Source organism: Dasypus novemcinctus, chromosome 19 (assembly GCF_030445035.2).
Source record: "Dasypus novemcinctus isolate mDasNov1 chromosome 19, mDasNov1.1.hap2, whole genome shotgun sequence".
NCBI lineage: Eukaryota > Metazoa > Chordata > Mammalia > Cingulata > Dasypodidae > Dasypus > Dasypus novemcinctus.
The window spans coordinates 51,674,116-51,688,277 of record NC_080691.1 but is presented as its reverse complement, the minus strand read 5'-3'; the positions used below and the strand labels follow the sequence as shown (position 1 = coordinate 51,688,277).

General features: G+C 50.3%; 1 protein-coding gene across 13 annotated transcripts in view; it reads left to right on the top strand.

The window, feature by feature from the left end:
- The first annotated feature begins 111 nt into the window (after window positions 1-111).
- The window catches only part of DGCR2 (DiGeorge syndrome critical region gene 2), a 111,451-nt gene continuing 97,400 nt past the window's right edge, over window positions 112-14,162 (top strand). For 5 of the 13 annotated variants that reach the window (XM_023585356.3, XM_058281801.2, XM_058281795.2 and 2 more), the window contains exon 1: window positions 139-453. In XM_023585356.3, the coding sequence (XP_023441124.1) occupies window positions 375-453 (79 nt within the window). In that variant the 5' untranslated portion in view covers window positions 139-374. Of the gene's footprint in view, window positions 454-14,162 lie in introns of all 13 variants that reach the window. The other 8 variants (XR_011646543.1, XM_004480962.3, XM_004480960.3 and 5 more) reach the window with 5 other exon arrangements.

Genomic DNA, 14,162 nt, shown 5'->3' with positions numbered 1-14,162 from the left:
CGGGCCCTGCTGCTTAGGCTCCGCCCCCGCGCCGCCACTGGTCCGCACGCCGCCGTGAGCGCGCAGGCCTCGCCCCCCGCGCCGACGCTCATTGGCCCGCGCCGGAGACGCGGGCGGAGGGCGGGGCTGCGCGGAGCCGAGCAGGACGGCCGCCATCTTGCGCGGAGCCGGAGCCGCAGCCGGAGCTCGAGGCTTGAGGCGGAGTGAGCGCGCGAGCCCGCGTCCATTCCTGCCGCAGCCCAAGCCGGAGCCCTCTCCCGCCGCCTCCGCGCGCCCGGCCTCGGCCCCAGTCCAGTCCAGCTCCTCCAGCCCGGCCCGGTCCGGCCTCCCCGCGGGGTCTCGCGGCCGCCCCGGGGACGATGAACGGAGGATAAATGGTGCCCAAGGCAGACAACGGTGCCTTCCTGCTGCTCTTTCTGCTCGTGCTCACCGTCACCGAGCCGCTGCGGCCAGGTGCGCGGCGCGTTGGGGGCGGTGGCGGGCCGGGGGCGGGGGCGCGGCCGGGGGCGGGGCCGGGGCCGCCGAGCACCCTGCGCCCTGGGAAGGGTCGCCGAGGCCTGGCTCGCGGGCAGCCGGCGTCCCCGCCCGGGCCGAGCTGTGTGGGTACCTGGGGCTCAGGCCGTTTTGGAAAGGGATGTTGCCTTCAGGTCCTAACGATTTGGGCCCTGCGTGCTTTGAGATGGATGGAAGGGAGAGCGCCGTACACGGCTCGGCTAACTTCTGGGGCCTGAGTTCTTTAGCCGCGGAGCTGGCCCCTCTTGGCCCTGCGTCTGGTGTCACGTCGGGAGCCTGGGGTCGGGAGAACAGCCTGGGGAGGTATCTGGTTCACAGGTTTCCGCCCCACAGTGACTTCTTGCCAGGTCTTGGCCCTGGAAACCCCTCAGCTGTAAAGCTGTACCTAGATCGTTTATTGTCCCTCTGTGAGGTGCTGCACTTGGAAAGTCCTCGGGGCCAGCAAGCCTCCTGGGGCCAGAGGCTGACCACAGCCTTGCTGCCCTGTCCCCACAATCAGAGCCTGAACACGGCTTAGGAGTATATGTGATGAAGAATTAAATGATTTGGGAACTCCCGTTGGAGTGAGTGTTTAAGCCAGTCTGTGGTGGGGAGTTAGAACCAGACCACCAGAAGGCCCCCGATAATTATTTCTACCTGACTCTGCCCTTGAACTGCATTCAGAAAATCAAACCAATTCTCCAAATACAGGAGGTGCAATGCTCAGGACCCACAAAAGTGGGTCAGAAGAAAATGAACTTTGAGGTTAAAAAAAAAATGTTTCAATATGTTTGTCAACACAGTCATCTTCATACATGCTAATGCAGTAAAAAAGTATAATTATTACTATTTTTTTGTGGAGCAAAGGGCCTGTGGAAAAAGCATCCATGGCCACCTGCAGTGAGCGCTATCCAGCCTTGGTGTGTGAATGCAGGACACTTAGGAATACAGTGGCCCTCAAAAGTCGTCCACCTGCCCTTTCCAGGCCCCTATCCCAAGCACACTGCCCCCTTTGGCTCTGCACCTTTGCTGTCTATGTAGAAAGCTCTGCTTCTTCCCCAGAGTCTCCCAGGTGACTCCAGCTTGTCTTATGGTCCACCCAGTGTCGCCCGCCATGTTCTTCCTGGCTCCCCAGTAGAGGTGGCCGTCTGCTGCTTTTGACTGTGAGCTTTGTGCAGGGATTCAACCACTGAGCTACCCCTGCTCCATTTTGACTTGCTAGGAAACAGCCCCTGTGGAGGGGTTGCCATAGGGGCCCTTGGAGATCAGAGCCAGTGGAAATGTGGGCTGTTTGCTTTTAGGAGATACTGGGGATTGAACCTGGGATCTCGTATGTGGGAAGTAGGCACTCAACCACTGAGCTACATCTGCTCCCCAATGAGAGTTGGTTTTTTTGTTTGCTTGTAGGAGGTACTGGGAATCGAACCCAGTACCTTCTTCATGGGAAGCAGGCTTTCAACCATTTGAGCTACATCCACTCCCTTGATTGTTTTTTGTTTTTTGTCATTTTTTTTTTAAAGCAAACGCATGAACTGGCGAAGAGGTGAAATGCTATTGCAGTTCTGGCTCCTGGGTCCCAATGTTGAGGCCCAGGTTTTGCAGACCAGGTTATGGGCTCAGAGGGATGAAGCCACATGTCATTATTGCCTGTATTGGTGGGCCTCTGGTTCCAGGTCCAGTGCCTCTTGCCAGGGAATGGGGTGTCTGACATCCCCACCTCCTTTTCCTTGGCCAGTCTGTCTGTATACTTTGCCAGCTGGTCAGCAGCAATGCAGAAAGTGTCTTGCTAGTGTTCACTGTCTGCATTGTCACTTTTCTTTAGGAATGCCTGATGTGGAACCAATTGTTACATGACGGGCAGCAAGTGCCCGTGTGTGGGAGCCCAGTGACTGGCCATGTGTACCTGGTGAAGCGGGGCAGGCTATACAGGAGGCCTCTCACTTAGGTCTCTATGGGGATGTAGATCTGGTTGAAGAGTCTGCCTCAATTCCCTGTTGGGTGGTTCTCTCATGGGGGATTTTTTCCGTCTAAGTATTGCACAATGAGGAATGAAGGCACCCCTTCCTCCTGTGGTGACCCACTGTGGCTGCCCAGTATGTGTTGTGTCCCCTGGGGGCAGGTGAGGAAAGAAAGGTTGGGGTCCTTGCCCAGATAAGGGCAGCACAAGATGGATGGGCATTTGGGATCCCTAACTGATTTGGTCTCATTGGCCCTTTCTCCCTCTGCACAGGGAGTGTGGTGCCAGTTTCTGATCTGAAAATGTGAATTATGAAATAAAACCCATGCCATGGTTCACCCACAGCCCTGTCCAGGGTGGCCCTGCCAGACCCAGCTGAGTGAAATGCTTGTTTCCCCTAAGAGAGTGCCATCTCTGCTGCTGTCCCTTCTTCCCCAATGCCTGGCCCTCTAAAAGGCTGGTTTTGGGCCAGGCCTCCAGATGAGGTAGCAGGACTGGAAGCTGTTTTTCTTGTATTGTTGGGAAAGCGAGCTGGGAGGGGCCATGTGACCTGCTGAAGGTGAGTTGTCTCCTAGTTCAGGGTTCTTTCTCAGCTGCCTGGGCTGACCTCGTAAATTCTCAGGGAGCTGTAACTTGGCTGTGGTTTCTTGCTCCTTGAGCCCACAGTTTTCTTTCATGTGAGTAGCATGTAGGTTAGTGAAGAGGAAGAGTGTGAATAATATTTTCATTACAGATGGAAGAGGCTGAAGGTCATAGAAATGTCTGGAAAGTTGAGGAGCCTGAACCTAGCCCCAAGTGCCTCCAAGCTTGCATTCCTTTTCTCAGCAGCCCACGGCCCTGTAACACACTCTAGAATTTGCCTTGCTGGCAGATGTTGCTTTTCGGTTAACAATTTGATTCTTTCTAGGTGGAGAGTGTATGTTCACTGGCTAATTAATTTGACTTAAAAAAAAAGTTGGAAATAACTTCCAACTTAAAGAAAAGTTGAAAGAATAAAATCAGTGCATGGGACACCCACATATTCTTTACCCAGATTTACCTATTGGTTTGTTACTCCCTACTGCCTCCCGTGTGTGTGTGCATGTGTCTGTGTCTGTTCATAGGTAGATGTATAATTACATAGTATTTTTTTCTGAACCATAGGTGTGTAAGTTAAGGGAGTTGCATACATTCTGGCCCTTTGCCTCTAAACACTTCAGCCATTGCAGAGAGCAGGAGGCAGCTCCCGTTTAGCCTTCCAAGATACTTGGAAGATGAGCAGATGGCGCTTCCCCACCCGCCAAACAAGCCCTGGCCACACCTGCCGTGTGCCAGCCCTGTGTGTGCGCCCCTGCTGGGGTCTAGAGGGCTCCAGAAGCTGCTGGGGTGGCCCCGGTAGGAACCCATTGGTTGCCGATGTCAGTCTGTTATTTCAATCTGTGGTCTGGTCTCTGGAGGGGAGAAGCCGTTTTGTTGACGAGCACTTGGGCAGGTGCATCCTCTGCCTTTGCTGCTTTTCAGTGGTGTCTTTTCTATGCTACTTTTGTTTTCACCTTCCTGATCCCTCTCCCAGGCCCTTCTCACCCTTCCTTTCTTCACCCCTTCCCCTCCCCAGGGCAGTCCCCACAGGACCTCCTGCTGGGACTCCCTGCTGTACTTCTGCACATCCAAAGCTTTTGAATGACAGGCATGGTATTTTCTCTCTGGTGCTTGGTGCTTGACAGAGGAAATGATCTAGCCATTCCTCGACCACAAAAGCCAGTTGACTGTGTATCAGCAGGAACATTTAGGGCCTAATAACATGTGGAAGCATTTTTGGCTGCTAAATGGTTCACTCCTCAGAGTGCTTTTGTATTTGAGGTGCCAAGGTGTTGCCCCCTTCCCTGCCCAGCTGCAGAGTGGGTGATCCCAAGAGCTCTGTTTTGGGCCAGGTTTGCCAAGTAGAATGATGGGCAGCTCGTGGTATGGTTCTTGTGTGATGTCTGTGTTTTTGTTTCTGGCAGGATTTACTCCCCGGCTTGGGGCTTGGGATGTTTAGTGAGAGTCTTCACATCTGCCCTGTCATTCCCAACTGGGCTGTGTGTGTGGCAGTGTGGATGTGATGGGCCTTGGCAGGGCAAGTCCAAGCTGCTGGGCAAATGGCTGTGATGACCCTGGCTGTGGACCCAAGTGTCAGTGGCTTCTGGGCATTGACCTGGGAGGTAGAAAGACTGAGGCCTGGCTCTCCCTGAATGAATGAGCTGTCTATAAAAGGATGAGCCAGGAATTGATCAGGGCTTCTTAGCCCAGGATGGTGGATGGCAGGCCACTGAGTTTGGTGTTTACATGCCTAGGGACCCCAGAGCCAGATTGCCCAGCTCAGGGTCTTGGCTCCACTGTACTCACTGTCAGTACTCTGTCCCTTGTTTTCCTCATCTATAATCGTAATCATAGAACTTACTTTAGAGAGATGTTGTGAGGATTAAAATGGATACATAGAAAGTCTGGAAAACAGAGTTTGATATAAAGCAAATGCTTACTAAAGGCCAACTATGATTGTTATCCACGGTTGGACTTCAGGGAGTCTGGGGGAGCCTCTGGAAATCATGTGTGAGTTTCACAAATGTGTGCATAAGCACATCCCCCTGGGGGAGGGAGGGCTGACACTTCTTGCTGGGAGATGCCATAGCCGTGGTTTGGAGCACTGTCAACCACCTGGCAAGTGCCGGGGTCATCCTGGCTGCTACTGTGCTGTCAGGAAACACATGTGGCTTGCCCAGAGCCCTGGAAATGGCCGCTGTGCTTTGGACAGGATAGGGTTGTTCCGTTGCCATGCCTTGCTGTGTGTCACATCACTCTGTGTCTCTGGGCCTGGTCTGGCACAGAGTGGGCACTTAGAAATCAGTTATTGAACAAAAGCACAAACAGCTATTTATGTTTTGACATAAAGAGCAGTAGTTCCCTTAGCCAGCAGGCCTCTGCAGCTGCCCCTGGTGAGGGGTGGGAAGTTTGGGGGCCCTGTGGCTGGCCAGGCCTGCAGGCATGCCTGTGGGAATGCCTATGGGAGACCTGGCCTCCCCCAGGGGTAAGCCAGCTCCTTGGATGTGAGCAGGGCTGAGAGGTGTGAACAGATAGAAGCTTTCCACAGGCATGGATCTGCGCTGAAGTTCATCGACCAGCTCAGCCTGGAGTGGGGGGACTCTAGAGCAAAGACCTTGGGAAACTGTGGGGTGGGGGTGGCTGCCTCTCTGGCCCTGAGGCTGACAACTGGACCCCCCTGCACAAGGCCTGTCCTTCCTACAGCCATGGCCCAGAGCAAGCCTGGGTGGAGGGCTGGCTGGTACCTGGGCTGTGCCTTGTCACCTTGGACCTACTCTTCTGTTCCTCTGCTGGGGAGCCATGTTCCAGCCTGGGATGGTTTGAGCCCCTCTCTGCAGGCTGACTGCGCCTGACCTCTGGCAGGCAGTGCCAGTTTGTTTGGCTCTTCACCTCTCTTTCTTCAGGCCTTTGGCAGGGACAGGGCTGAGGGAGGGCCCTGGTGGGGGATGCTAGATGAGGGTGCCTCCTGAAGAGAACTGGCCCCATGAGCCTTGTTTCCTTGGGAGCCTTCCTCAAGGATTCCATAGCTGTGGAGAAGATTACTTAGGGTTGCCTGGACATTGGGTGAGGGCAGGAGCCACCATGCAGGATTTCTGAGGATGATCGGGAGAAATGGGGCGCCAGGGTCAGGCCCCTTGCTCCGGCACCTGGGTCTCCGGTGCAGAGCTCTTACTGCTGCCACCTGCTCCCTCTCATGGTTTGGGTGGGTTGATTGATCTGTAAAGTACTGTTTGTTAGATGGGAGAGAAAGAGAATGGAAGTTCCTGAGGGAGTGGAGGCCCACTGGGGGCTGGGCAGACCTTGCTGCTTTCTGGTGGTAGCCTACAAGCTCTGAGGATTCCCCTCCCCGGCCCCATCCATGGGAGGGATGCGAGGAGCAGATAGCAGGGTGAGCCACCGCGACCCAGCGCTGTGGGTGATCTTATCTGGAGCAGTCTGGAAGGAGTGATATTGTTTTTTGTTTGTATTTTACATACATTCATATATAGAATATCTTACATTTGAAAACTACAGAAAAGTTGCAACAACGTGTCATGAGCTCCCAAATGCAGTTCACCTACATTTACTAATGTTAAACATTTGACCACATTTGCTTTCTCTCTTTCTTTACACACACATGATTTTAAAAATGTTTCTTTATTGTGGTAACACATAACATCAAAATTGTCATTTTAGCCATTTTTAAGTGTACAGTTCAGTGGCATTGACTACATTTTTGGAGTTGTGGTCCCATCACCACCAGCCATGACCACACTGCTATTTTTGTTAATTTTCTGCATGGCTTGTAGGTTTGTCTCAAAAGTTTGTTCCTGCCACCCATCACCACACGTGCCTCCGACCCTCTCCGCAGGGGTGCTTGTGCTCTGATAGCCTTGGCCTGTGTATTGGGGGAGCCGCCCACAGGAGGGGCCAAGGTGGCCCAAGAGGCGGTGGTGTAGTGCACACATTTTTCTGAAAGATTTCTCCAGCTACACTGTTTGGAAAAGGGGGCATACAGCAGGGGGATAAGTGCATTTTGAACATCAGAATGCTGAGGCCCAGAGAGGATATTTAGCTTGCCTTGTGGCATCAGGTAGCTTTTAAAGTAGAAGCAGCAGAAACCAGAAACTCAGGACTCTCTGAGTCAAGCACTTTGCTTCCTGTACTGGGACTGCAGAATAAGATGACAGCATTGAGGGGCAGAGGAAGTAAATGGAGATTCACCCTCTGGGGCCCTCCTGAGCAGGATATCGGGGTGAGGCTCTGCAGCCCTCACGGTTTCCAGCTCCACCAGCATCTATATGGACCTTGACTTGTCACAGCTCTTTGGCCCTGGCTGCTCAGGTCAGACAGTTCACGTTTTTAGCCCTCTCACCAGACTCTGGCTGCAGTCAAAGAAATTTGTCTTGAGATGCTTGGGAGTCTGAGTGAACTTCACAGCTCTTTTTGTATGGACCTTGGAAATTTTGAGCCATGTGCATGTATTATTTCCTTTTAAGAAAGATTTTTTAAAAATCAGAAGAAAAAAGTATTTTAAAATGAAATTTTATATAACTATGTAGCTATCAAATTGGTATTACTTTGCAAAAATAAAAAGGGGAAGGAAACCCTAAAATGATTAAAACACATGCAAAAGCATATTATGAAATCTTAGCTAGCTGCGATTGTACATTTTTACTTTATAATTTCAGCATGAGGGGTGATGCCTGTTTGTTTAGAAAGCAGATACTAGCCTTGTTTTACACACGAGGAAGGAGCTTGAAGCATAAGTGACTCACCCAAGGTGGTGGAGCCAGTGTCTGAACCTGGGTAGCCTGGAGCTCACATTCCCACATTGCACAGCTTCAGAAGATACTATGTTATTCTCAGCTCTTTTTCCCTCTGCTCTTTCTTGCCTTTCTCTGCCTGTCCTTTAAACTTGAACCTCCCCACCCAGCTTTTCTGGTCTACTTTCCATAGCCTCGGCCGCCAGTGCCACAGTCCCATGTTCCTAGCCTCACCTGCCCCTTCCTGCTTCTCTCACCACATGAATCCCCTCCAGGCACATCACATGGCATGTTAGGAGCTGCTGAACTCATCTCCGGCCTGGCTGTTCCTGCAGCCGGTCTTGGTTCTTAGCAGCTGCTATCCTCCTCCTCCTCCTCCTTTCTTCTCTTATCCTCATCTGCTCTGCAGTATTGGTGTACAGTATTGTAATTAACTGTAACAGTAACCCTAGTTTTTAGATACGGTTTTTGGTGTGTTGACTCTTACTCTTGGTTTAGACTCTAAAATAAGTGTATGAGAGGAAATTTTGGGGCTGTAAATGTTATCTTTGAACATTCTTTCAAGAGGTCCATCAATTACAGGTTTTGTGAGTGTGACCCTACAGAGTGATTCCAGTGCCAAGGAAAAATCAGTGTCCTTTGGGTACCTCAATTTCCCAGGCCTCCTTTCCTGCAGGGATTACGTTGTCCTGTTTTAATATTACTTTTAATATTAATCATTTTAATATTAAAGTCCTTCCATATTTTGTTTGTGCCTGTGAAGGTTAGATGTGGCCCCAGTGTGACAAAGGGAAACTGGCTCAGAGAGGTGCATGAAGGGACCTCATTTCCTTTTCTCTAAGTGGAGAAAGTAATCGAACTGACCCAAGAGGGTTGTTGCCTGGATCCCTGGAAGCAAAGTTTGGTTTTATAAGAAACTGCAAGATATTTCTGCAAAGTGGTCGTACTATTTTATGTTCCTGTCAGAATTGTACCAGAGTTTGCTCCACAATCTCACCAATGTTTGCTGTTGTCAGACTTTGTAAGTTTAGCCATTCTGTTGTGTCATGGTACCACATTGTGGTCTTAATTGCATTTCCCCATGATGGGTGAGGTTGAGCACATTTTCATGTTCTTATTAGCCATTTGTATGTTTTCTTTTGAAAAGTGTTCAGATTTTTTGCCCAGTTTTTTTAAAAAATGAGGTTTACTGCCTTTTTATTATTGAGTATAAGAGTTCTTTACACATTCTGGGTAAAAGTTCATAGGTAGATATGTTATACACATTCTCAATCGATGACTTGCCCATTTGTTCGTGTAACTGTACTTTAAAAAAAAACTTTAAAAATTCAATTAATTAAAATTCACTCTTATGGGTATAGGGTTTTTTGAGCTTTGACAAATGTATGAAGTCATATAACCAACACCACAGTCAAGATACACAACAGTAACCCCCTTAATTACCTCCTCTGCCACTTTGTAGCCAATAAATCTTCTACCTCTGGGGTTCCAAGCTGCCTACCAACTCTGGAAACTATCTTCTGATGCAGTCCAATTTTATAACCTTGTTTTCTTTTATGCATTGTGCTTTTGGTGTCATAGCTAAGAACTTCTGTCTAACCCAAATTCACAAAGATGTTCTGCTGGGTTTTCTGCTGCACGTTTTGTATTTTAGGTTTTCGATCCATTCTGAGTTAATTTTTATATCAGAGGTGAGGTATGGGTTGAGTTTCTTTTTCTTTTTTTTTTTTTTTTTGCATATGAATGTTCAATTGTCCCAGTACCCTGTGTTGGAAAGGTGATTCTTTCCCCACTAAGTTATTTTTGCACCTTTGTAAAAGAATCAATCAACCATATTTGTGTGGTTCTTTTCTGTTCCATTGGCCTACGTATCTTTACTGAATTTTCAATGAAAGTCTTTAGTTTTGAAGAAGTTCTTCAGTTTGTCGTGTTTTTCTTTTATGGTTAGTGCTTTCTGTTTTTCTCTAAGAACACTTTGCCTAGCCCAGGATTATGAAGATCTGTCTCCCTCCTAGAAATGAGCTCCATGAGGGCAGAGGCATTCTCTTCCTTGTTCAGCTCTTCTCTTTCATGTCCACACAGCATCAGACCCCTAAGGAACAAGACTTTGTTCATCAGAGGAGTTAATGGATTTGTCTATAGGACCAAAATATCATAATATATTCCAGGCACTTGATATGCTCCCTGGCAAGTGCAAAATAAGCACTCAAAAAATCTGATTTTGTTATAACAGCTGTTGTTCCTCTTGAGATGCACTGGCTCTCTAACCCAGATGCAACACTGTGGTCTTCATCAAAGTGTGGTGTGTTGGCTGGAACCCCCAGTAGGTCTGATGTCAGAAGTGATGACACTGTCACTTCAGTGCTGCCCTCCCCTCTCCTGCCCAGTCCTGGGCTTATTCCCAAGTACATAGGCCCTCCTCACCCCTTCTCCTCCACCCTGCATGATTTAGAGTCTGATTGTAAGTGGCTGTGTTGGCCTTGAAAGTGTCACTTAGGTAATAGAAATGTTCAGTGAGCCAGCCTCTCCTCGTTTCTGTCATCTTCTAGAGTCAGACACATTTTCTTAGGGCCCTCCTCTTTTTCTGGGATAACGTATTTTAAGCAGCGGCCTTCTGCCCCCACATCCTGCCTAAGGAGAACAGGAGAGGAAGGGCAGACGAAACATCCTCCTAGGAGGATCAGAGGTAGCAGGTGACGGTGGCTTCATTGCCTGGATTTAGAAATGCTTGTGATTTCTGAGAAATAAGAAAGTACAGGCATTGTCATTTTTCCTGGTGTGGCATTCCCTTGTGTCAATCTTGTTACCGCGTGGAGAATGTGACTGCCACTCTTTGCTGTCGGGCAGCCTTCCCCACCACCTAGCCTGTCATGAGCAGACAGCCACGTGTTAGAGGGATCCAGCGCCATCTGATGGGTCTCCCCTGTGGGTGGAGGAGTGACTGAAGGGCGCTCAGTGATTGCCCACTTGACCAGGGGCTGTTTGGAAATGGGTTTGGTATCACCGTGACTAGGAACCTACTGCATTTAGGGCGGGATAGCAAAGGATTTGCAGACATACTTTAAAAACATAGGGGAAGTGTTTTCCTCTTTAAAACATTTTGCTGCACCCCTGGCTTTGCCAGTCTCCACCTGTTGGTCAGGTACTTGTGTACCCTTGTCCCCTTGGGTTTCGTGTAGCCGGCCTCCATGGTGGCACTACATTCCTAAATCCTCTATCCTCAGAATGGAAGGTTGGGGTGTGGCTACCTGAGATAGGATGGAATAACTGCACCCCCTAGTATCCCCTAGCAGAACACAGGGCAGCCTGGCTTGGGGGCATCTGTGAATCTGTCTGGCTTCACAAACAGGGACCTTCCAAGCCTGGTACCAGAGCCTGGCTGCTTCTTCCTGTTCTAGCGCTGCTGCCTTAATGGGGGATATCAAGTGAGTCAATCGGCCCTTCTGCGAAATGAGCCAGTTTTACTGGATGGGTGTTTCTCCATAGTTATTCACATATTTATTTCTCCCCTCCTTGTTGTTTGTGCTCCCTGTCTGCTCTCTGTGCCCACTCTAGCACTTTCTATGTCTGCTCATCTTCTTTAGGAGGCCCTGGGACTCCCATGTGGGAGAGAGGTGCTCAGTCACCTGAGACACCTCTGCTCCCTGCTTTGTTGTGTCTCCCATTGTGTTTCCTCTTTGTGTCTCCTTGTTGCATCATGTTGTTGTGCCAGTCTTTTGCACCAGCCTGTCGAGCCAGCCTGTTGGGTCAGCTTGCTATCTTGCTTGTCTTCTCTAGTAGGAGTCAGGAACTGAACCCGGGACCTCCCACGTGATAGAAGGGCACCCAGAATGCTTGAGTTACATCTACTTCCTCTCCATGGTTTTTAACCCATCTTCTTGTAATAATTATAAAAGTCTTAGGCATGCCTGTCACCTTCTAGTCCTTTCAGTGTTCAGTAAACCACGCACATCTCACTCAACCTCTGGTTCCCTGTGGGTGAGACTCACTGAGCTAGCTGGTTTCTGAGCTCCTCCCGGCTGGCCTTCAGACGCTTGTGCCCTTCTTGTGCCAGCCTCGACTCCTGCTGGAGCAGGAGGTGGAGGCTTCCCGTCAGCACAGCAGAAACTGGGCTTTGCTGTTTAGACGGCGCAGGGCCTCATAGGCAAAGCTTCTGTGCCACCTTTTGTCTCCCCTCTTCCCTTCCCATATGGGGGTCCTTTCAGAACATGCAGAATTGTTTATAGTAATCAGAGGCAAGGACTGTTGAGTTCAGTGACCAAGTGGATTTACTGGTTTTCTCTTTTGGGCCTTGGGACTACCCTGAAGGGTAGGAGCACAGGGACAGGGCAAGGCCTCTTACCCACCACGTGAAGGAATGCCACCCCAGGGAGGCTGAGCAGGTGTCACAGTGATGGGGCTAGAGGAGCCTGCACTGCAGTCGTGGAGTGAGGCCTGTGGTTTTTGTGCTGGGTCTTTGGGGCCTCTTTCAAAGCTGATCTCTCTCATCCATGATTCCAGGAACCCAGAGGCCAGGGAGGTTTCTGGCAGGCCTGAAGAATGACAGCTGTTGGGAAGTGATGAGAGCAGTGCAGGGGAGAGCCACAGCAGGGAATTTTAAACAAGGGACCTGAGAACCTGAGCCTGGGGGCCTGAGAGATGCCTTCATTGAAAGGGCAAATAATATTTAACCTACTTGGAGAGAAGGCAGGAGAGTTTATAATGCACTCACAGGTTATTCAAGAATGATTTCACATGGACTGTTCTGAATGCCTGAGAAGGCTCTTCCTTACCTGCTAGTTCTGCCCACCCCGGGTCCACTCTGTGTCCTGACTTTCTTATTTATTTATTTATTTTTATTTCTCTCCCTTCTCCCTCCCTACCCCAGTTGTCTGCTCTCTGTGTCCATTCACTGTGTGTTCTTCTGTGTCTGCTTCTATTCTTGTCAGCGGCACCGAGAATCTGTGTCTCTTTTTGTTGCATCATCTTGCTGCGTCAGCTCTCCATGTGTGTGGTGCCACTCCTGGGCAGGGTGAACTTTTGTTTGCACCGGGCAGCTCTCCTTAAGGGGTGCACTCCTTGCGCGTGGGGCTACCCTACGCAGGGGACACCCATGTGTGGCACGGCACTCCTTGTGCACATCAGCACTGCGCGTGGGCCAGCTCCACACGGGTCAAGGAGGCCCAGGGTTTGAACCGTGGACCTCCCATGTGGTAGGCGGATGCTCTATCTGTTGAGCCAAGTCTGCTCCCCCCACAGTGGACTTTCTGACAGAGCCCTTCCCTGTTGCCAGCTATATCCACTCCCAAAACCAGGGCCCAGCCTGGGAGGCTCATTGTTACCTGGTCCTTCGTTGCCTTTCGGCCTTCCCTCAGGCTGGGCCCAGGGAGAGGGCAGCACTCCTATCCAGAGCACGCAGCCCACCCCTTCCTGCTCTGCTGCACTTGTTCAGGCCAGGCCCTTGGCTGAGAGGTCTTCCCACGGTCTCTGGTTCAGAGGCTGCCCGTCTCCACCCCCTTACCTGAGGACACAAGGTCACCCACCTCAGAAGGCCCACTTAGCAGGGATGCCCTCTGTTTTGTATTTTAGTTATTTATGTTAACAGCCATGGCCCAAGCACCATGCGCTGGATGAGACCCCAGGAGCTGTGTCTTGATACTGTGGGCACAGTCAGCTATTACTTTCAGATACTCTCCCCTTTGTTGGTGGTTTTGAGTGTGGTGCTTGATAAATATCCCTCTTGTTAATGCCTGTGTAGAGGCAGAATGAGAACCTATAGGAAAGGCCCACTGGGAAGCTGCTGTTCACACTGTACCAGGAAGAGTGAATAGTCAAAGCCCCCCTACCCAGCTGGGAAAGGGGCTGCTGGAGAACTGTGACCTCCCAGTGGGCCCTGCTGGGGGGGGTAGGGTGGGCTATGTCTCAGGGAGCTCTGGCCCATTGGAGTAGGCTTGAGCATTGGGGGGAGATGGGGCAGAATTGCCCTTGTGTTTCTTCGCTGGAAACCTCTTGGTGTCCTCAGCAAATGTGGCGGTGGACATGTGTCCTTCCACTGGTGTGCTGCCTGCCTCTTTGTGGGCAAATGTTGAGAAGAAAGCAATTCCAAACAATTTTGGCAGCATCCTAAATTTCACAGAGTAATTTGAGACAGCTCGGTTTACATAATTTAAAGTGAGGCCAAGGCTTGCTGACAAAGGAGAAATTGAATCTAGAGAAGGAATCTGTACTGCAGAGACTTCTGAATTTCTACAGGGCACGGATTCTCCAATTCCCAAACTTCGTCCATGGTCTAAAGCAATAGCTCTCCAAGTGTGGGGCCCATGAGGTCAAAACTGTTTTCATAATATCACTAAGATGGGCTTTGCCTTTTTCTTTCGTTCTCTTGTATGTTCAGTGGCATTTTCCAGAAGCTGCTTGGCATGTGATGATGT